Source organism: Sarcophilus harrisii, chromosome 5 (genome assembly GCF_902635505.1).
Source record: "Sarcophilus harrisii chromosome 5, mSarHar1.11, whole genome shotgun sequence".
In the NCBI taxonomy this organism is placed as follows: Eukaryota; Metazoa; Chordata; class Mammalia; order Dasyuromorphia; family Dasyuridae; genus Sarcophilus; species Sarcophilus harrisii.
In genome coordinates, this window is record NC_045430.1 from 208,510,566 (window position 1) to 208,533,473 (window position 22,908).

Sequence of the window (22,908 nt, forward strand, 5' to 3'; positions counted from 1 at the left end):
GACTAAAATTTGGCTTAAGAAAGTCTGTCTTGACTCTGGGAAATAAGTGTGAACGCACTACATAGCATTTACAATCCCTCTATTTTTGTCCGCCTGTATTTTTGATTTCTTTCTCAGGTTAAGTGTACATTATTTCAAAGTCCGATTCTTCTTGTGCAGCAAAATAACTCTATGGACATGTATACATAAATTGTATTTAACATTTACTTTAACATATTTAACATGTATTAATCAACCTGCCATCTGGGGGAGTGGGTGAGGGGAAGAAGGGGAAAAATTGGAACAAAAGGTTTTGCAATTGTCAATCCTGAAAAATTACCCATGCATATATCTTGTAAATAAAAAGCGATAATAAAAAAAAAGAAAGTCTCTCTTGTTCCTGTAAAACTGAACAAAAAGTGCTCTTCATTAACTTGGACCTAAAGTAGTTTTCCTTTGGGTTTCTGGCTTGCTTAGACTTGAACCCTTCTTGGAAAACCATGTGGTTTTGATGCTTTAGTTTTGGTTTACCCCTTGACTAACACAACTGCTTTTTCCATTTCTATCCCGTGAGTGTATAACCAAAGGATCACTTTCAGGATCTCTCAACTTCCTCTCTAATTCTGAACCTAAACTCCCAGGTAGGGCTGTTTTTTTTTTTTTTTTTTTTTTTGTTGTTTTTGTTGTTTTTTGTCCCCACATCTTCCCATTCCCCATACACTGGCTTGCCAATTCTGTGGTAGTAGTGCTTTAGTAGAGATAAAAAGTCTAGAATGTTTGACAGTCAATGTGGAGGCTTGATGGAGCTGGGGCATTTATATCCAGTGTTCAGCTAGGAATTCAATTACTTTGGGCTTTCTCCTTGAGGTTTAAGCTCAAACACTCCTTGTTGTTAGTATAATTATAACTATTCAGGGAAACATAAAAATAAAGGTAGTATGGTACAATGGAGAGAGGGCTGGCTTTGAAGGCAGACAGAACTGAGTTCAAGTCTGTGTCTCTGGGGAGTCATCAACTACCTTAACATTCTAGACATCTTGAGTTAGAGGTACATAATTGCATTGGTAAGGAGAATTCCACTTACCAATGAAATCATAGCTTCTATTACTCTCCTACCATGAAAACTTGAACATTTTTTCACTCTATATTAAAAAATAATTAGGTAACACCATTTTACCATAGTACATGAAACTCTTGTAAATCATTATATTTCTTAAGTTCTTTCTTTATGACTATAGTTTTATGTATCTTATGGAGCCACTGATTGGGGATTTTCTCTGGAATAATTTCTTATAGAATTTTTATCAGAGATACAAAACCATTAAGAATTATGATAGGTAACTAGGTGATACAATAGATAAGGTACAGGTGAACCAAACACAAGACCTGGCTCAGAATGTCTTTCAGAGAACCAGTGAGAAACGAGATAAGATTTTCATGAACTACTACTAAAGCACCAAAAGCATGTGGCTTTCCAAGAAAGGTTCAAGTCTATGCAAGGTTTCCCTTGCATATGTTCCCTATAGTCAGGAAAATAGGAGTTCAAATTAAGCCTCAGAGCCTATGTGATGATGAGAAAGCACTTATCCCTTATGTGCCTAAATTCCCTCATCTGAAAAGTGGGATTAATTATAACACATATCTCTCAGAGTTGTTGTGAAGATAAAATGAACTACATTATATTTTTACGTATTATATATGTTGTGCATATATATATATATATATACATTTACTATATGTGTATTTATTATATGTTTGCATTATGCTTTGCAAACCTTTGCTATTATTATTATTATGCAAGAGAAGAATTTTAGCTTCAGCCCTGGCAGTTATTCATATGGTAGTTACCTAATAGCTGATTGTTTTCTCTGGTGGACACATTGAACCGAGGCATGATCCTTTGATAAAAAGCTATGAGCAAGCTCTTTTTTATTCTCCACTACATCATAGCATCTATTTGGAATATTGCTTGTAAATGAGTGAGAAAAATAAAGAAGAGCTTTTAATTAGCTTTTTCCTAGATAAGTTATCTTGAAATAATCTAGAAGTAACATTAAACTGAAAAAAAATTAATGTTTGAAAAGTACAAGACAACATTATGAAATAAAGGAATTATTAGTCAATTTTATGAAATATTTCTCTTAATAATAATTATTATTATAATAATAATGGCAATAAGATTTATATGGTGCTTACTTTGTTAAGCATTGTTAGGCACTTTAAAAATATTATTTTACTCCATCCTCATAACAACTCTGCAAGGCAGGTATTATGGAGGCAATTGATGCAAACTGAGGTTAAATGACTTGCCCATGATCACACAGCTAGGAATTTTCTGAGGCCACATTTAAATTTAGGTCTTCCTGATGCCAGACCTGGTGCTCTATCCCCTGTACCACCTAAATGCCTTCCTGCTAATAATAATAACACATTGTAGTATATAGAAAGAATTGATTTAAAAAATTCTTTTTTGAGGAGGCAGAAACAAACAGGGAAAACATACTAAGAGAAAATGGACCTACCTGATGCTTTTTCTGGTCATCAGTACTTTTTCCTTCACTTTAGAAAAAAGTGAAATATAAAAATCTGAATTTATAAAACAAACAATTCTCTTTCCTCTCATCATTATTTAATTACAGAAGGATTCTTAGCACCATGTTGTGGTTAATATGTATATATAAATTAATTATATATTTAATACATATGATTATATTATATATAATTATATATAATACAGATATAATTATATTATATGTAATATAATTATATATAATCTGCTTTATCAAATTTTATTTTGGTTATTTATTTTCAGAAATATTATATGAATTGAGGTAATCTGCAGGGTGAAGGGAAGGGGACTGGATCTGTGATTTCATTGATAGAGAAATATCTCTACTAAAGCAAATTGGTACCTTTTCTACAACTTACAGTTTTAGAAATGCTTGAGAGATTCTGGTGCCTTGCCCAGATTCTCACAGCCAGTAAGTTTCAGAGGCAGCCCGTGAATTCACATGATCCTGGCTCCTAGGCCAATCCTATGCCACAGTGGGTTGCATGAGGCAGAGCTGTATTGTGATGAAAATATCAAAAAGGAAGAAAATTGATAAAGAGTGATATATAAATCAGAAAATATGTGAAAAGTTATCAGGAGGTAGAAGAATAAATATGAGAATATTTCATTGCAAGTTTAGTATTTTTGATGGCAAAATGATTTTAATGTGGCAGGTAGAATAATTTCAACCATTTTATATTTATAAAATTTCTGGGCTGCTCCAATATTAGATGCATGGTACTTCTTACTGAGGTTATGCTTGATTCAATTTTTCCATGCATGTTGAAGGTTGCAGGGCTATACATTTTAAATGAAAACATCCTGGGTCCTATAGTTAAATAGTGCTGTTTCGTGGGGCACTCACTGGATGCTTACTTGAGCCCAATTCTCCCTTGGGTCTAGATCACTTCCAAGTACAGTGGGCACCTAGAAAGACCCATTCTTGACTGTCACTAGGGGCCTATTGTGAGCACTGCAGCTGTAATGCCCTAAATGATCTGCTGGTGTTAGGAAAGGATATGGTGCACTCGGGTCCCATTTAGTGTACTGCTCAATAAATATTAATTGCTACTACTATTACTTTCTAATTCACTTGGGGTTCATTGGTTTAGAAATTTACTCATTGGTTAAACACATTTTCAAGGCAACAGAAGTTGTTTGGCATTGGGCCTCATATTAAAAGGACATTAGTGTTAAGTATTAAAACTATTTTTTAAAATGAAAGAATCAAAGCTTCAGTAAAAGGAAAAACAAGGAGACATCTCACAAGTGTCTCTTTATGCTGTTGGAATGAGTCATGGGATGAAATTAATTTTATTAGACTAGTTTCCTTCAAAGTAAACATGAATGCCTGTGAGCTTGTGTTCACTATAAAAAAGACTTTATATTATCAGGATAATCATTTGCTAGTCTAGTTTTCAGAAGTCTTTGTAATAATGATAATAATGATACCAAATATATCTTTTTGCAGATTTTTACTCAAAATATTTTCCAAAAAGACAGCATATTCCCTTTTATTCTAAAAACTAATATCCACAATGTTTTTAAATTAATCTTATACTGAAGAGAATTTTTTTACATAGTTATATTTAAAATTGCTTCAACTTATTTGAAAAATTATTTCCAGAGTAAATTAGTTTTTAAACACCTTTTGAGATTTTAAAAATACATACATGCATATACATATATATATATATATTTCTATATATCTAGATATATATATGCATCTATGAAAGATATGCTCATTTAAGATATATATTCTTGGAGTCGGAACATGTGAATTAATGTCCCAATTCTGCATTTCCCAGCTCTGTGATCCTAGCAAGTGATTTGGCTAGTAATGTGTTGGGTTACTCATCTGTATTATTTGCACTATCTATTTCATGGGATTTCTGTGAGAAAAGTGCTTTTTAGAACTTAAAGCATTGTAGAAATGGAATTATCATTGATCCAAATAAAATAGAGCAGAGCAATTTATACCTAAAAGTTCCATACTATTGAGGCCTGATTTTTACCATTTGCCCTTTAGCACTGTTATTACTCCTATCCACTGACACCATCAATACAGAAAAGGATAACAATTATTGCATGTCATGCCTATTTTGTCACATTTTGCTTCATCGTTTCCCATGTGGAGTTCTTTTAAAATCCAGTATTGAAATTATTTTAATCAAGGAAAGTCTTGCAAATTTTTTTTTTTTAAATTACAATCAAGAAGATTCTTGCTGAACCTGGTAGCAATTTATTCCCTGATTTGTGCAACATGTCAGTAGAATCAAAGAAAGCACATTTGCATCATTCTCATTTTAAATTCAAGTAATGCAGGCGTGTCAAGATAAACTAGTTTTCGTTGTTGTTGTTGTTTTTTTTCAGTATTAACTTTTTCTCCCTGTCATAAATATTTAATCATTATTCAGAGGGACTTGATGCCTGGGACATTAAGTTAGCTTTAACTCAGGAGTTCTTTACAATAAAATGGAAAAAATGTCAATTAATTAAAATTTAGCAAAACCCTAAAAGTCTGGAATCTTTGTGTGAACATCTTTATTTTTTAAAGCACTATTCCTTATCACTTCAAAGGAATGAATAAGTTTTAAAATAAGGTAATAGGTTTTTTCCCCCTACACTAGCTACTAGAATGCACTTTTCTGTAGTAAAAATTATTGACAGGATGAATATATAAGTAACTAGTCACAGGTATTTGGATGTAAATGCATACTAATTAGTTATTTATAAAGAGAGAAAGTTACAAAGTAATGGTTACTAAACCAAAAGTAAAAGGTGGAAGGAAATGAAAGGAAAAAACAAATGAATTCAATGATTGTGAAAATTCTGAATTCTATCTCATTTTAAAAGGGTGGTCTAGTATGGGTGTTATTAATCCTTTGGCAGTGTACTGAAATTTATGGACCCCTTCTTAGATTCCTGCTCTTAAATGCATAAAATAAAATATATAGGATTATAAAAGGAAACTAATTATATTGAAATAGAGTGATCAAAATATTAAATAGTCAAGTTCATGGACTCCCAAGTTAGAACTTCTAATATAGAAAGAGCTTTGGATTTGGAGTCTGAGGACTTCCAGTCTTGATTTTCTTCCTAATATAGTGACCTTGCTTAGATCATTGATCTCAGGTTTTTTTTTTTTTTTTAATCTAAAATTGAGGGAGTTTGGACTCAATAATTTCTGAGGTCCTTCTGAGTTCTAACAGTCTATAGTCCTACTAAACATCTATTGGTCTGTTAGTGAAAAGGAGTACTTTCAACGGCAAGGCCCTTTCATAAGTTTTCCCAGTCTCCCTTCCAAAAACACAAGCTGACACCCCAAGTATTTTTACCCATTATTTCTCTCCTCCCACCAATTACTGGATGTGAGATTGAAATTATTAAAGGCAAGTTATTCTATAGGATGGTGGGCCTCCTTTGGGTAAGATGATAGAAATGGGGTCACATTTAAGGGCCAAGAATTGAATAGAAACATTTATACATAATGGATTCTTATTCTACTAAGTATGCACACATACATAGATACTATTTTTTGACATTTTGGACAAATTATTTGAGGGAATTCGTGCAGAGCATTGACCCTGGGTTCAAACATAGCTTATTATCTGTTTGATCTTGGGGATGTCACTAAATTTCTCTAGGCCTTGATTTATTGTTCTTGTTTAGTCATTTTCCAGTTGTGTCCAATTCTTCATGACCCTTTTTGGGGTTTTCTTGAAAAGAGTGTTTTGCCATTTCCTTTTCCAGCTTGTTTAACCGATAAGGAAATTGAGACAAACAGGGTAAAATGACTTGCCTGGGGTCACATGGCTAATAGTGTTGGAGGCCAGACTGGAACTCAGGAACATGAGTTTTCTTGACTCCTGGTATTGAGCCACTTAGCTGCTCCTGGGCTCTGATTTACTCATCTGTAAATGAGGGACTTTTTCTAGACAGCCTTTGAGCTCTACAATCCTATGACCTCTTGGTCCTAATTTTCTCATCTGTAAGATGACCACTTTGACTTTTTCCACCTTTAAATTTCTACAACCGTGACAAAGGAAAGATGAAAAGGGAAGTGTAATCATGATAATTGGCCACTCAGAGACTTTTAAACTGGATAATATCATAGAGATAATTTAATCTGGTCTCCAACAAACCTAGAGAGATTGAAGAAAAAGTGGGTAAAAGAAGTGAAGAGGAAATAGTGGAGTCATAAATGAGGAGGAGTATAAAGAGAAGAAAGCAGAGGACCACCATGAAGCTGATTGAACTGATACACCAATCTCTGCTACAGGGTATTTGATAACCTCAGTGCAAAGGTAGGCGTTGTAGTGGACTCTGAAAAATGGGACGCAGGATCAAGAAATGGAAGAGACCAAAGGCTTATGCATGATAGCCTAGATTTTTCATGCTATATAGATCACAGATACTGTCATTGATCATAAGATATATAGATTTAGAAATGACCTAAAAAATGATCTAGTCTAAACCTGTCTCCAAGAAAATAAAACCCAGAGAGATTTAGTAATTTGCCCAATCTCACACAGATAGGAAGTAGGAAAGCCAGGATTTGAATCCCGATTTCTGATTTCGAGTTTGCCTCCAGAAATATACTTGGAAGGCAGTAAGTGTGTTAGATATCACAAATGATCCTATGGAAAAATAAACCTTGTTCTATGTCAGCAAACAGGAAATGAATGGTGGCTGATGCATGAGTCATTTAAAAGTCAAGTTGTCTGTGTTGTTGTCAAGCTATAGAATGGTTGGAGCCAAATTCGAAATCACTACCAAACTCATAGAATTTATAAGAATACAAGGCATTCAATCACACTACCTCGAATCTGACTCATTTAACTAAAACTGCCAATTCTGGGGGGGAAAAAGAAAAAGAAGAATGAAAATAATGGCATCATTTCTCAGAGAAATTTAATTGATGCAAAACAGTCACCACAATGGGGTCAGAGTCCAGAACTGACTACAGCCAGCAAACCCTTGATGCCCTTCCAAATGGAGAGACATGGCAGCTCAGAGCAACAACAATTCAGAATATAGGCTTTTATTAAACATCACAGAGTGGTCTGACAGAAGATCATAAGCAGTAGACTAGAAAGTGATCCTTCAGAGAGTTTGGCATGAGATACTGCTGAACTAGGTTATCTCTAGAGAATGTAAAGTTTAAACTGAAAGGAGAACAACAAATAGAAATGAAACGAAACAGACCACCAACATTTCTACGGTAATCTGTTTTCATTAGCAATGAAAGAGAACTAATGTAACCAGGCTATCACTTTAGTATCTTATATACTATGTAAGGAAAAAGCAAGGATACTTAAGAAGGTGATGTTGATAAAAGAAGTTGGCCTGAGCAAAAACATACACAAGAAATCTGTATGGGAGATAACAGAGTTTTAAGAAAATTTAGGAATAACTTGAGTCACAATTTGGGGTTTTCTTGGCAAAGATACTGGAGTGGTTTGCCAATTCCTTCTCCAGCTCTTACAGATGAGGAAACTGAGGCACAAAGGGTTCAGTGTCTTGCTCAGAATCACATGGCTTGTAAGTGTCTGAGGCCAGATTTGAATTCAGGACAATGAATCTTCCTGACTTCAGGCTGGTACTCTATCCACCCAGTCATCTAGAATGAGCTAAAAGTAACTTAGTTTCAGTTCCTTTGAAATATCTATCTCAAATGGTCTTTTTTGTGATATTGGCCTAGATGACCATTATGGTTCTTTCTACCTTTCATATGCCCTGCCCCATGAAAGGGTTACTGACACTGTCATCCTCCAGCTGAGTATAAAAAGTTTTTAGAAAGCATTTAACTTGGTAGGATTGTCTGATGAGGCTCTTACAGCTTAGGTATTTCTATTTTTTTTTTTTTATTCCCAGTGTTTCACAGAATGCTGGACATATAACAGACATTTAAAATGACCAACTGACTGGTGGTAGTGTCAGAATAGAGTCTAAAATAGATGAAATAAATAACATGGTTCATTGGTAAGCCGAATATAAACTAAGTTCCTCTATTGAGAAGAAAGTAAATTCCTCCACATTATTTCATTTTTATGTAATGTTCCAAGAAAGTTGGAATTTGGGGGATTTATATCTGAAATGACTAGGATAGTACCTGATGCTTAGTATGTGCCTATATATTTGTTGATTGATAAACATCAAGTGGAGTTGAAATTAAGGAGACATAATCACCCAGAGGAAATTCCTAGTCTTTTGGAGAATTTTGAAATATAAAAGAATTCCCAATGAATTGTGAAATTCTCTAAATGCACCTTTGTGTATGTGTAATTGCATCAGGGTAAGATATTTAAGGAAAGGGGAATTATTAGAAGATATTTCAATAGCCCAGGTGAGTAGCAGCATGAATAGAGAAAACAGAAGAGATTCTAGGGATAGTGTAGAGAGAGAAAAAAATCAGATGACTGATTAGAGATATAAGGTGGAGGAAAATGATGAGTCAAGGATTATGACAAGATAGTGAATTTGGATGATGAGAAGGGTGACGGTGTCTTTGACATAGGCAGTAGGGAATTTTGGAAGAAAAGGTTTTATAGGAAAGATAATGAGTTCTGTTTTGAACTAATGATGCTAATTGATTTAAGCTTGGTTGACAATCATTCAAAAGAAAATGGTCTAACTATCCATACTGCAAAAAACAAATTAAATTAAAAATACATATTTGCTAAATGACATTATCAAAAAAAAATTTTTTTTTCATGGTGGTTAGGATTCTGGCCATGGGAGTTAGCAAGACTTGGATTCAAGTCTAGTGTATGATATCCAGACCATGGTAACCATGGGTAAGTTGCTTAACACCCCAAGACTGAAGGAGATACAAATCTGAATCCATGGAGGGAATTTCTAGAGTGGAAATTCCCTGCACTGATTCAATCACAGGTCTAAACTGAAAAACAAAAGGTTGGCATACACATCTATATCTACTTATTTATCTACTGACAAGTAGATATATAGATAGATATGCTTTCCTTTGGAAATACCCAGATCAACAGATGGACTGGTATAATAAATAAAATCTGTACAGATCATGTAAATAGATGACAAACTAGATTTAGAAATAACTTTAGAAGGAGACTGGGCTGAAATGTATCTGAGAAATTGAAGAGTACTTTCAATGATACCATGCTGCTTTCCCTCACATTTTTTATTCTTCTAATGATTCTATTTGGCTGACGATCTTGATACACTACAACCTGAGAAAAATAAAAATTGTAAATGATCCACATGACAAAGGACAGATGTGTTGGGTAATGATGACATATACAATATTGGCAATGACTTGGTTGCAAGAAGGGATATAAAAAAAATATCATCAGCACTCAATGAGAATGACACAAAGTGATAGAGATTTTTATGGGAGAAGAGTAGGGATAGATATGGGGACTGGAGTTCTGATTTATATTTGGCCACTGGACCAGATGGCTCTGGAGGGGAAAGTGAGGCAGGTGACCTTGCCCAGCCCTTCCTCACTTAAAAACAATTCACCTGCATGTCATGGCATCCCCTCCCTGATGTCTTTGTCCTTTATGAGAAGGAAGGACAAATAACAGCACCAAGAAGGGAAGGGCTGAGACAGGAGAATGCTTATGCTTGGAGGAAGAAGGACTCAATTAAGGAGGAGAGTCTAAAAGGAAAGAATAGGAGAATAGGGAGCAAAGACAAATTTTAGCCACTTCCTGTCTCCCTGTGCACCTTTGTGTATGTCTTTAATTGCATCAAGGCAAGAGATTTAAGGGGAATTATTAAAAGATATTTCAATAGCCTGTAGCAGCATGAATAGAGAAAACAGAAAAGATTCTAGGGATGCTGTAGAGAGAGAAAAAAATCAGATGACTGATTAGAGATATAAGATGGAGGAAAATGATGAGTCAAGGATGAAGATAGTGAATTTGGATGATGATGTCTTTGACATAGGCAGTAGAGAATTTTGGAAGAAAAGGTTTTAAAGGAAAGATAATGAGTTTTAAAGGAAAAGATTTCTTTTTAAAGGAAAGGTTTTAAAGGAAAGAATGAATTCTATTTTGGACATTTTGAGTTTGATCTAGTCCCTGTTTGACAAGGACTCTGTAGTTAACACAATCGATAGTCAGAGGACATAGAAGATGAACAGGAAATTAACAAGTCTGCTTAGTGGAGCAATGGAGTTTTAGCTTGAGATTTGGGCTTTATGTTACTTATTAATAATAGGATGCTTCAGAGGGAGGGCCATCCATTTAACAGAAGAACAATGGAGCTACCAGCTGCAAGATGTTTCATAGAAAAATGCCAATGTAAGATATGCTTTTAAATGATGTTTTCCAGTAACAACAGGCCCCATTTCATTGTAGGTTTTTCCATTAAATAATTGACCCCAGGGTCCACTGTGCATGCTTGTCTGGGCTTGGGGCACATTTCCCATGGTGGTCAATTATATGACAGTAGGGCCCACAACAAGCAATATGGTTTAACCACTTCCTCAGCAACTCATTCACAGCTCCAATGTATAAAAGAATTTCACATGCAGCCTGTACCTGCTTAATATATACTATGGCCACAATATTGCAAATACTATCTTCCATAATGTAATAATGAATATCAATATTGCTGAGGTGCTAGACTAGCTCACTGAAAAAATTCTAATGATAAACAACAAATAAAAATAAAAACGTTTACATTTTTGATCTTTTAAAAAATGGTGACTACCTTTACTGGACTCTAGTTCAAAACACAGTAATTACTTTTTTACAACAGAGTAAAGACTTAGTTTTTTGTTGTCTAAGAGATAAGTCACTTAGATTAAGTTACTTTTTGGACTTTAAGTTTTAAGATTCAGTCAAATCTACACATACAACTTCCTCGCTACCAACATATTTTATTGACTTCTTTGAATTTGCCTTTTCAAACTCATCTTATCCAGCTAAACTAATCATATAATTCATAAACATCTTACTGCTACCACCCTAATTCAGGGTCTTGTTACCTCACATCCAAACTACTACAAAAGCCTCTTTACTGGTCTTCCTGCCATCTGTGTTTTTCCATTTCAATCCATCCCACACAGTGCTGCCAAATTAATCTTTATAAAAATATTCTTTGATCATTTCACTTGCATTCTTTAAAAAACCTCATCTGATTCTTCATTTCCTCCAAGATAGAAATTCACCTCCTTTACCTGGTATTCAAGATAATCCATTCCCTGGCTCCAGCCTCCTTTTCCAATCCTAAATTCCTCTATTGCTTTATTTAAGCTAATCATCTTCTTTACCATACCATATTCTACTTGGAATGACCTTTTTGCCTCTGCTTGCCAAAATCTCATTCATCTCCCAACTCCAATTCTCCCACCCTGAAAACTAGCATCATTTGAACCAAAAGCGAGCTCTCCTTGCAATCCTATGGAACAGCTTATATTTTCCACTCATAAGGCACTGGCTCTGAGTGGGTGTGTGTAAGGTAGTTATTTGTGTACAAATCTTATCTTCCAAAGTAAAGCATAAGTTCCAGCAGGATCTAGACTTTATCCTATCTTCACTATATCTTAAACCATCTGGAATGGCACTTTAACATGATAAATCATCAATAAATCTTTGTCAGTTGATTTCAATGGATAAACTACTAGGAAAAAACTCAAATCTGTACATACAGATGATGATGATAAGATTCAAGCAAATAACAATCAAAAAACCTTCCCTTGCTCTTAATGAGTTTATTTGTTCTGTTCTTAGCAGAGATAATTAATTTAAATTTTATCCTTTAATGACATGCAGTTTGTTATTTTTAAGTATGATAAACCAGTAAAAAATGGAGTTCTTAATTAAGATCTTCTTGCATTGTTCAGTACAGTACAGGATGAGTCATGAGTTAAAAACCTCCATGAATATGTAGCAAGATTCATTTAATCAGTTTACGTCACACCCTATTTTTTTCTCCTTTCTGCTTCTCATGGTCTAGTTCAGCATACTATTTAAAGCTAATACTTAGCTGAAATTTCACAAATGATTAATATGTCATGAACAAAATATCTCTTGAAGTTACCACTCTGATTAGACAAAAAAGAAAGGTTATGAAAGATAGTTTGATATTTCAGAGAGGAGGCAGTATGGCTTAATGGAAAGGGGGATTAGGGACTATCTAGTTGTGATTATGCTTATGGACAAATCACATCATCTATGTACTATGGTTGCTTCATCTGTGAAGTGTAACAACACTTTAGCCACTTCACAGAGTCAGCTGAAGCAAACTGACAGTTAACTTTAAAATGCTATATGAATGTGAGTTGTTAATGTTATTATTAACAACAATGCTTTTGATCTCTTTGGAAATTCAAATGTCTTTTCATTGCTGAGTAGGTGGATAGCATTTATACAGCCTCTGCACTCTGTGACCTGGCAAGGGATGGGGAGGGGGGTTGGGTAAAGTATGAGGAGAGAAGCAGTGGGAAAAGGCTGAAGTAGGCCTGCCATTTATTAAGCTTATTTCCTTTGGGAGGTAGGAGGAGGGTTGATGGGAGTGTTGGTAAACTGATCTACATAGCAAATGCAGCATAATTACATTAAAATGTAGCATTAAATCAAATGACAAATATATAATGAACAATTAACCAGAACTATAAACCCCAAACTTACACTGATCTTAGACAAGATTTGACAAGATTTGTGTGACAGCGAAACAATAACAAACAGGATTAAATTGTTGAGGATGAAAATCTGATGTTGAATAGATAGTAACATCATCATCTCCATCTCACTGTTTGTTCTAAATTCATGCAATTTAGATTATTTAGAAAAGCCCTAAGAGTTACTGCAGCTAAGAAGACAATCGCTCACTGCCACATTTATTTAGAACATCCCCTAATTTAGTTCCCCAAAAGAAATTCTCATTCCTATGACTCAGGCCAAACAAAAGAAACAGGACTCCCAAAAAAATGCTTTCTACAGTTCTTTGAATAACAATAGCAACTGGGAGATTGGAATGTGTTTACTCAGCATACAACTTCTAGCATCATGAGACCTTTTCAAATTCCCTCCTCTCTGCCCAAACAAAAATCCTGGTAGGGAATCCTCTATAAAATGTGTGATAAATATTTCCCCAGTGGTTGGGTTTCTATGATTGCCACTATGTTAGCTGGAAGTTAGGACAATTTCAACTCTGCCTGGAGACTCTAGGCTGACCTAACAAATGTTATTCTTTGGGAAACTAATCACTTGCCAGATGATGGAGCTGGTCTAAATTTCTAGTCAACTGCATCTCCTCCCCACTCCGACTTTAGAACTTACAGGAGGTTTTCCATACATACAGACATAAATACACATATATGTAAAAACTGTAAAATACTGTGTGAATGTGAATGAATGAATAGATGTCCAATTCAACAAGCATTTATTAAACCCCTAATATATATGGACAAGATATTGATTTAAGGATAAAATAACAGTAGAAAAAAAAAGTAAACACAACCAGGTAAACATATTTTTCCAGAAATATTCATAATTTGATCAGTGACTGAGTTAAGATCTTAAATGACCAAAGTTCTTAAATGCAAAATCCCGAAATGAAACTATTTCTGAAGTAGAAAGATCAAGTGTTAGTTGAAAAGGGAATAGGGATAAAATGACAGTAAAAAAGAGTAAACACAATTGTATAAACATATTTTCCAGAAATATTCATAATGTGATCAGTGATTGAGTTAAGATCTTAAATGACCAAAGTTCTTAAATACAAAATCCCGAAATGAAATTATTTCTGACAGTAGAATTGTTAAGTACTAGTTGAAAAGGGAATTTGCCTATAAGGATAAAATGACAGTTGAAAAGAGTAAACACAAGCTTATAAACATATTTTTCCAGAAATATTCATAATTTTATCAGTGATTGAATTAAGATCTTAAATGACCAAACTTCTTAAATGCAAAATCCTGAAATGAAACTATTTCTGAAGTAGAAGGGTCAAACGTTAGTTGAAAAGGGAACTTCCCTATAGGGATAAAAATGATAGTTAAAAAAGAGTAAACACAACTATATAAACATTTTCCCAGAAATATTCATAAATTGATCAGTGATTGAGTCAAGATCTTATATGACTAAAGTTCTTAAATGCAAAATCCTGAAATGAAACTATTTCTGAAGTAAAAGTATCAAATATTAGTTGAAAAGGGAACTTCCCTATGACAAAAATCATTGAAGTACAAAAGTATGTTATAGTTTTATAACTACTTTCCCACTGCAAAAGAAGTAGGGTGAGCCTATTTACTTTGATTTAAAAATGCATTATTGTTTGCTCTTTAATAAACTAGACAGTGGAACTAGAACTTAAATTATTCTAAGTTTATTCTTAAACGTCCTTCTTTAAAAAAAAAAAAAAAAGACTGAAGGCCTTAATCCTTACTTAAAAAGCCTTTATGAAAGAAATTGTAGTCGATGCTGTCGTTGCAGCTGGACCCGGGCTGCAAGTGCACTTACATTTTTATGTTGAGGACTGAAGAACTCTAAAGTTAGTGCTAGCACTCCACATAAAAGCTTTGGAAATGGCATTCTTTGGTCTTGGTGCAATTCATTCTTTTTAAGAAAAGGAAATGGAAAGAAAGGTTTCATGTCCAGGGCTTCAGGCCTTTGATCATTTGATGAACACTGGATCCTCAACCTGGGCCTCCAGCTTCTCAGGCCAGACAAAGAAGGCGTAGGCCTCACAGGCCGGGCCTCGATTCCTGTCAGAACAAAACCTTTGGCTGCCTCACAGTGTGACGGCCTGGGAAAGGCCCACCTCAGCAGGGCTGAGATGCCCGCTCTGCCCTTTGATCTTTCATTTAGACTCCATCCCCAGCTCCAGGTCAGGGGATTTCACATTGCACACCCCATTGGCGGAGGGGAGCCGGTCAAGAACAAAATGGGGGAGGTGGGGGGGGGGCACCAATCTTTAAGAAAAAAAATCCTGCGACGCCTTTCTTTGGTCAGTTTCACATGACTTGTTTTGTATTGTGCAATACTAAGCCCACACTTAAAATGGAATTTGACATTACATGGTACAATGGAGTCAATAAATGGCATTCTTTAGTGCTCTTACAATAAGTCAACCCTTCCTTAAGTGGTTGAAAGCCCCAAGCTGGAAAATTCTTCTCTATGATACAAAATTGCATATATTTAAACTCCAGGTTTCATCATATCCTCTTGGTGAAAACCATCAGAACCCAAACAAATATTGAGATGATGTCAACATCTATTTCCCTACTTTTGCTCATTTTTGGTGATCAAATTTCCACTTCAATCAAGTATGTATCAAGTACCTTATGATGTCACATATTCTTTCACAAGCACATCCATGAGATGTTTAAATAAAATAAATCCCAACAGAATTTTTCTTTTCTTTGGTAAATGTTGGGGAAGATACAATTACTCTTAACACAGATGGCAATTTTTGTACTTCAACAACTCTGGGGTTGCTAATGAAACGATGTACATTTGAGAGAATAAAAATATACTTTCCTAGACAGAAATACTCCTCCCCCATCCAACTTGATAATAAGTAACATAATGCTGCTTTTTTATGTGTATAAATCCCCCAAGATTAAGCTAATTCCAAATACTTCAAAATGGTATTTGATGCTGCAAAACCTCATTTCAGTCTAAGACCTTATTCTTATTCTCTCCTCTGACCCATGAGGCCTAGTAATAGTCTCCTTTTCAGTACTGTGTGACCTCAATGAACCTCTGTGGGCCTCAGTTTTCTCATCTGTAAAATAAAGGGATTGAATTAGATGATCTAGAAGAATCTTTTCAGCTCTAGAATTATTTGATTCTAGGATAGTAAATAAAGTCTCCAAAAGAGCCAAAAATCAAGAGATGTTATATTTTAATGGGAGCGAGGGAGGGATTCTCCTAGTGCTACTCAAATATTAAAAAAAAGAAATTCATAATGAAAACAGTTAATTGTTTAGATGGAATAAAAAAGATTGATCTTAAAGACCATCTAGTTGAACTCTTATCCTATTTTAAAGATGAGGAAACTTGGATTGTTAGTTGTAGAAATTATCAGTGCCACTGACCAATGGAGATTATGTTCTACTAAGAATACACTATGTACCAAAAATAACTTATTTTTTAAGAGTTAATTGAATATTTAAAAATACAGAGTTTTTACTTTTCCCTCAATGTCAAATGTAATATTGTCCTATGTAGACCCATTAACAAAGAATGTACTTTTAAAAATGTATGGCAGATAACTTAATATGATTCAGGAAGGGGGAGTATACTACTCTAATTTATTCGAAGGCCTTCTGTGAATATTGCATCCTATGTTACTATGGCAACACTACCACATATCTCGGCCCTGACAAAGCAGCCAGGGCTTTTGAATCTCACCTTTGGCCATCTTATTGAGAACCATGTCAATCAGCACGTAGGTGCCGCTCCTTCCAGCGCCATCACTGTCAACAGAAGGAAAAAGAATGAAAATGCTATCTGTCCACAGGAAAGGCAGCAACCATTTATTTTACCCATATTATGAGTGGGGACAGGGAAAGGAAAAGTGAAAGAGTGAACCAGAGGAGAAGAAACAAAGAAAATTTGTGATGGGCTTTAATAAGCTCAAGCTGTTCATGAAGGATTAACTATTGTTCTTTATGACTAGATTTTTCCCTTTCTGTTTTTTTTTTTAATCTCTAAAACCAAATATGTATCTGAATTTTAACAAAAGAAAATTAGATAAAGAAAATATTAAATTTGCCACATACAACAGAAATAGAGAGCCTTACTCCTATGATCTAGGACTGGATGATCTCTAGATAAGACTAAAAGCAAAAGATGAAAAAGCATTGTCAGAAAATACCAAAGCTTTCATTTGAGTAAATATGTCTGATAATTGTTATACTGATTTTTTTTTTGGAGGGGGGGTCTTTTCCTTATTTTTAGATTTTTTTATGCTATTACTTAATCATAGTTTAAAAAGCTTTCTTATTTCATTTTCTCCTTTTGAACTCCCCTCATCCCTTGCCCCCACCTTCTATAACTGGAAAATTTACCATCTGGACTAGAGTTGTAAAAGTGTTTTGAATTATGCCTGAATAGTATCAAATTTAAACAAATGAAAAAAAAAAAGATGCATTTTCCAGGACAAAAAAAAAATACCAGCATCATTAGTTTTGATATAGAAAATGTTTATTTTTCCTAAGTTGATATCTTGTTGCATATAATTTGCAATATAACTCTTTATCTCTTTAACTTAGACAGCAGGATCACTTTGGAGGCCTAATTCAATCTCCTCATTTTCTAGATGAGGATCCCAAAGCAGACAGAAATTAAAAAATTAATTATACCTTGGGTGGGATTTGAATTCAGGTTTTCATCCTATCCCTGCAGTCTTTCTGATTTGTTTTATTTCCACCTGCCCAGCTTATTTTTTGATCACATGAATAACATAGGCCAAGTGCTTTGCAAACCTGAAAGAACTCTTTAAATATTAGCTAGTATTGTTTTTCTTGTTTGTTGATCAAACTACCAAATGAATAATTATTAGATAGAATTGACTTGGGATGGAAGTCTTTCATAGAGAAAAGTGTATTAACACTTAACTTTCCCCCCTCAAATAGATGACTGGTTAAAAAAAAAAAAGCAGCCAAAAAAAATAAATACTAATAAAAATTTTAAAAATAGAAGAACAAGGGGCATCTAGGTAACACAGTGGATAGAGAATTAGCCCTGAAGTCAGGAGGACCTGAGTTCAAATCTGACCTCAGATACTTAACTCTTCCTAACTGTACGACCGTGGACAAATCATTTAACCCCAATTGCCTCAGGAAAAAAAAAAATAGAAGAACAAACTTTTCTAGATAGCTTTATTTATTATATCACTAAAGCAGAGCAATCTTTAACTCCTTTGGTGTGATGGATCCTTTCTCAGAATGTTTTAAAATGAATAAAATAAAATATATGAGTATGAAGGAAGCCAACTATTTAAAAATATACATATGTGTGTGTATATATAATTTAAAGTTCATGTACCTCAAGTTAAAAAGCCTTGTGTAAGCAGTTGTTTTCTAAATAATTTGTTTCTTTACCATACATGCCCTCAACAGACTCCAAAGGCATGATGCCTATTTTTTCTTGCTCTTGTTTGCATAATATACTCAACTTCTGAATATTTCAAGAACTGCTAATTCATTTCCTCCAATTTGAGCTTGTTTTTAGCATATCCAGGTGTAAAGACTATGTTACTTGTAGAGGGAAATTAAAAGACTGAGATGACCACTACTTTCCCTTCCCTATGGACCAACCCCCTCTCCCCCCCAACCAACAAAAGCTTGTTTTTGAATTAGGTTGGTGGGCTTGGTATCATTTCATTGGAGAGACTTTCTTGAAGTTAATTCACTTTAACAAACATTGATTCAGTGAGTATTATGTGGAAGGCACTATACTGGGTGATAGAAATAATTCTAATACTTTGACAGATTTCTAAAAACAAACATAAAATTTCTTTTCTCCACTACCACAACTCTTAACAGGAAAAAAAGTTCCCCCAAAAGAGAATTATTTAACAAAAGACAGTCTGAAATTTAGCTTATTAGTTGAGTCAAATGCAGTAGAGAAGGGCAATGTCAAATTAAGATAGCCTTTTGACAACCTATTAATTTCATCTTATTGTTTTATCTTAGAGAAAACAAAGGTTTCTATAGAATGGCATAATTCTAATAGCCAAGTTAATTTTCATGAAAACATTCATAGTCAACGCATCAAATAATAAGATAAGCCAGATGGCACTCATTCAAACATGACTCTAATAATGGTCAAATACTAGATATATACATATATGTATTGGTGTTCAGTCATTTTAGTTGTGGCCAATTCTTTGTGACCCTATTTGGAATACTCTTGGCAAAGATACTGGCATGGTTTGCCATTTGCTTCTCATTTTACAGATGAGGAAACTGAGGCAAATGGGGTTAAGTGAGTTGCTCAGGATCACACAGCTAGTACATATTTGTGGCAGGGTTTGAACTTAGGTCATATTTATGTACATATGTGTTGTGTGTGTATGTGTGTGTGTGTGTGTGTGTGTGTGTGTGTGAAGCAATATGGTTTTCTGATTGCAATTTGTAAAATAAAATAAAATATCATCTTAATCCAATTTTTTGTTCAGATACATTATTGGAATAATTAGGCATTACATGTCAGGCAAAAATTAACAAATTATAGAATGGTCACCATAAGAATAATTAACACAACTTTCAGCAGCATAAAAAGAACATAAAACTAAATTGCTATCTCAGAATTATCTTCAAAAGATACCCTTAATTATATACTTATTAATTTGCTGGTAACCTCAACTTTTATGCTTGTTTTATAGTTTCTTAATATAGGAAAACTCCAAGCACATGTTAAAAGTTATACTTGCCTGCAATGAACAATAATTGGACAAGAACGGCCCCTGTAGCACTTGTTAACTTTTCTGCAAAAAAGAGAGATATAAAGTTTTAATTATAATCTGTTTCCTCAAATAATATACAATAAACCAAATCAATGATTGTATATTCTCGAACTCATTTTCCATTAGCCAGTTTTGATTAAAAAAAAACATACCCATAATTCTCCATGATTTAATTTCCTTTTTATAGTAAACTGCACCACTAAAATAAAATTCTTGTACATTCACAAAGATTTTATATTTGCAAGGGTGAACACAAACAACCAGATCTATAAATGGTCTGTCTAGTTGATGGATCAATCTATCTAGTTTCTGGACTAACTCTTTCTTTTTTAAATTTTCTTCAGCTAATCTAACTTTTTGTTATAGGCTCATTTTTTCTGTATCATACATTGGAATTCTTGTGTTTTAAAATTCACACTCCAACCCCCAAACATTCCCATCATTCACACATTTCTGTTGAAAAACCAGGTTACATTCATATATTCTCTAGAGAAATCCTCCTGTGGACTTTTTACATGATCATATAGTAAGAATGTTTAAACTGAAGAGAAAAACAATGTTGTCCAAAAAATGCTTTCCATTCTTGAAATGAGTGCATTAACCATACAATTTTCATCCTACAGATTTTTGGCTGGTCTCAAAGATAAACAAAAAACATGTATCAAAATTTTGTAACAATTCTTTTTCCTTCTGGCCCAAATAGAAGGATGATTTATATTCTTTGTAAAGAACCCTTTAATATTTTGTTTTTTTCAGCAGATAAGCTATGGAATATCTAAAAAGCAAATCAAGTTATTCAAAAGGGTACTTTCAAAGGAGAAAATAAAAGTTAGTCAGGATTTTTTTGGAAGAAAGAAATTTATTCCTCATCTGAAATGTGTAGCATTCTTTTATCCTATGATAGGAAGTAAAATTGGGGAGAGGAAGACAGTAACATGGGAAAATTCCTTTTAAAGACAAAATGAAAAGGCTTTACTTTTTCTTCTCACAGGCTGTGTCTACAAACACCAAAATAATCCATCAAAAAGTAAAAATTCAATCAGTTGTTTTATCTTCAGGACATTAAAAGAAAGAAGGAGGTGACTTTGATTTTTCTTTTCAACAGATTAACCAATTTCTTCCCACTGAATTCACCATATACATGTATTCTGGTATTATCATATTATGGCACTTGGTTATCAGATCCAATGGCACTGTAAGTGTTGAATGTGAGAGTTTTATATTCCTCAAGCATTAAGTGGAAGCACTTTAACAACAGATATTTTGAGAAAAGATAACATATAGTGGGAAAACTTGGATATGAGCACTTACTAGACACTGATAGTTGGCTCTGAAATTAGTTCCCTATTCTGTGCTGACTCTCCACCAAAAATGTGAAAATATGTAATATGCATATGTTCAGAGAGCTCAAAAAGTGAAAATAGTAAGAAAAGTAAAGGCTCAGTACACAAATTACCAAGACTTAGTTACTCATGATGTCTTACTAACCTGACTGAGGAAAAAAAGAGAGTTGGGTACTTGGTAATGGTGAAGCTCTCTCACAACTATACCACCAGGAGAATTTTTTAAAGTTGCATTTATATTTGGGATTTGAGAGAAAAGATGATAAGCAAGAAATGAACACTTATTGCAGTCAATAGTACTCCTGTGCAAGAATACCATAAAATTACTTGGCTCTTTGAGTAGAAAATGGACTGAGGAAAGTAGATCTACTTGTAAAGTCTTTTTCTCTTTTTTCCTCATTCAGGTTCATAGGACATTATGAGTTCTACTTCTGATAAATAGATTCTAAACTACCAGAATGGCTTCTGAAGTGGGAAGGCTGCTGGGCCCAGCCTACCATATAGGCTAAAATGTATAAAGTCGTTTAGAATTTCTTTTTGGTGATGGTGATATTATTTTCTTTTAGCAGAATCAAGCATGCTTACCATTAAATCTTTCTAGAGTTGTTTTATTTTTAAAGGGTTTTCAACTGCAAATGAAAGCTTTTGCCATATATTTTTGAGTAACTGGATCTTTTAACATGTTCAGGGTTACCACCTCAGCTCTGCATTTCAACATCTTGTGATATTTCATATTTGACAGCCTCATCTATGTTTTGTGGAAGGAAAACTAAATGTTTATCTGTAGACATCTGTAGACTTAGTAAATGCCCAGGTCTTACTTCATTTTTCAGATGGTGCCAAGAATGTTCAACAAAGGCATAATTAAAAAGAGATAAATAGAATAAATATCCACCCTTCGCCAAAATGTGTAGGACACAATTAAAATGTAAGCAGCCATCAGACACAACAGTATCACAGTGTCCAATTTACAGTTGGTCAGCCCCCTTTCCTCTTCCCTGGGAGTTCTATAACAAGACAGCCTCCCTCACTTAGTAATGTTGTTAAAAAGCTAATTACTAGCTAAATATGTCTGTGATTTGCTTTTGCACTCCCGTAATTCCTTTTTTCATTCTATGGCATGTTTAAAATGCTGTTGTCTCTAAGCATGTTGTGACTGGCTGCCTCTGCAGAGTTTAGAAAGGCTTTAGTGTAATTTTAAGAAAAACCTCCTCTAACCCTATTTGGAGAAAAAAGAAAAAAACCAACAACTCACAAACAGCCAAAGAGACATGTTGTGTAAATACCACGTGGCATTATTTTCTTAGCATTTTATTTACAAGAGATCCAAATACTTGTATTATCACAGCTTGAAAAAAGCACAAAAGAAAACCTTAAAAGCCGATTATCACATATTTCAACACAAGGTTTTTCATCCAGTTGACCTATGATATAGTCTACTGATAAGTTATGAAGATAAAATAAGCAATATTCAAATATCCCATTCCATCCCAGGTTTATACTACTAGAGTAAACGGAAAATTCAACCATAAGCAGAAGGTCTCAAACATTAAGAAAAAAAATGATAATTTTTATATTTAGATCTATACACAGGAGGAATTAACTGAGGAAGAATGATTAGTG

At 34.1% G+C, this 22,908-nt stretch overlaps 1 protein-coding gene across 1 annotated transcript in view; it reads right to left on the reverse strand.

Annotated features, from left to right (window-relative positions):
- PTPRN2 (protein tyrosine phosphatase receptor type N2) overlaps window positions 1-22,908 on the reverse strand; it is a 1,447,381-nt gene that overhangs the window by 19,739 nt on the left and 1,404,734 nt on the right. The window contains exons 20-21 of the mRNA XM_031937732.1: window positions 19,910-19,963; window positions 16,882-16,946 (exon numbers count right to left, since the gene is read on the reverse strand). Of these exons, the coding sequence (XP_031793592.1) occupies window positions 16,882-16,946; window positions 19,910-19,963 (119 nt within the window). The remainder of the gene's footprint in view (window positions 1-16,881; window positions 16,947-19,909; window positions 19,964-22,908) is intronic.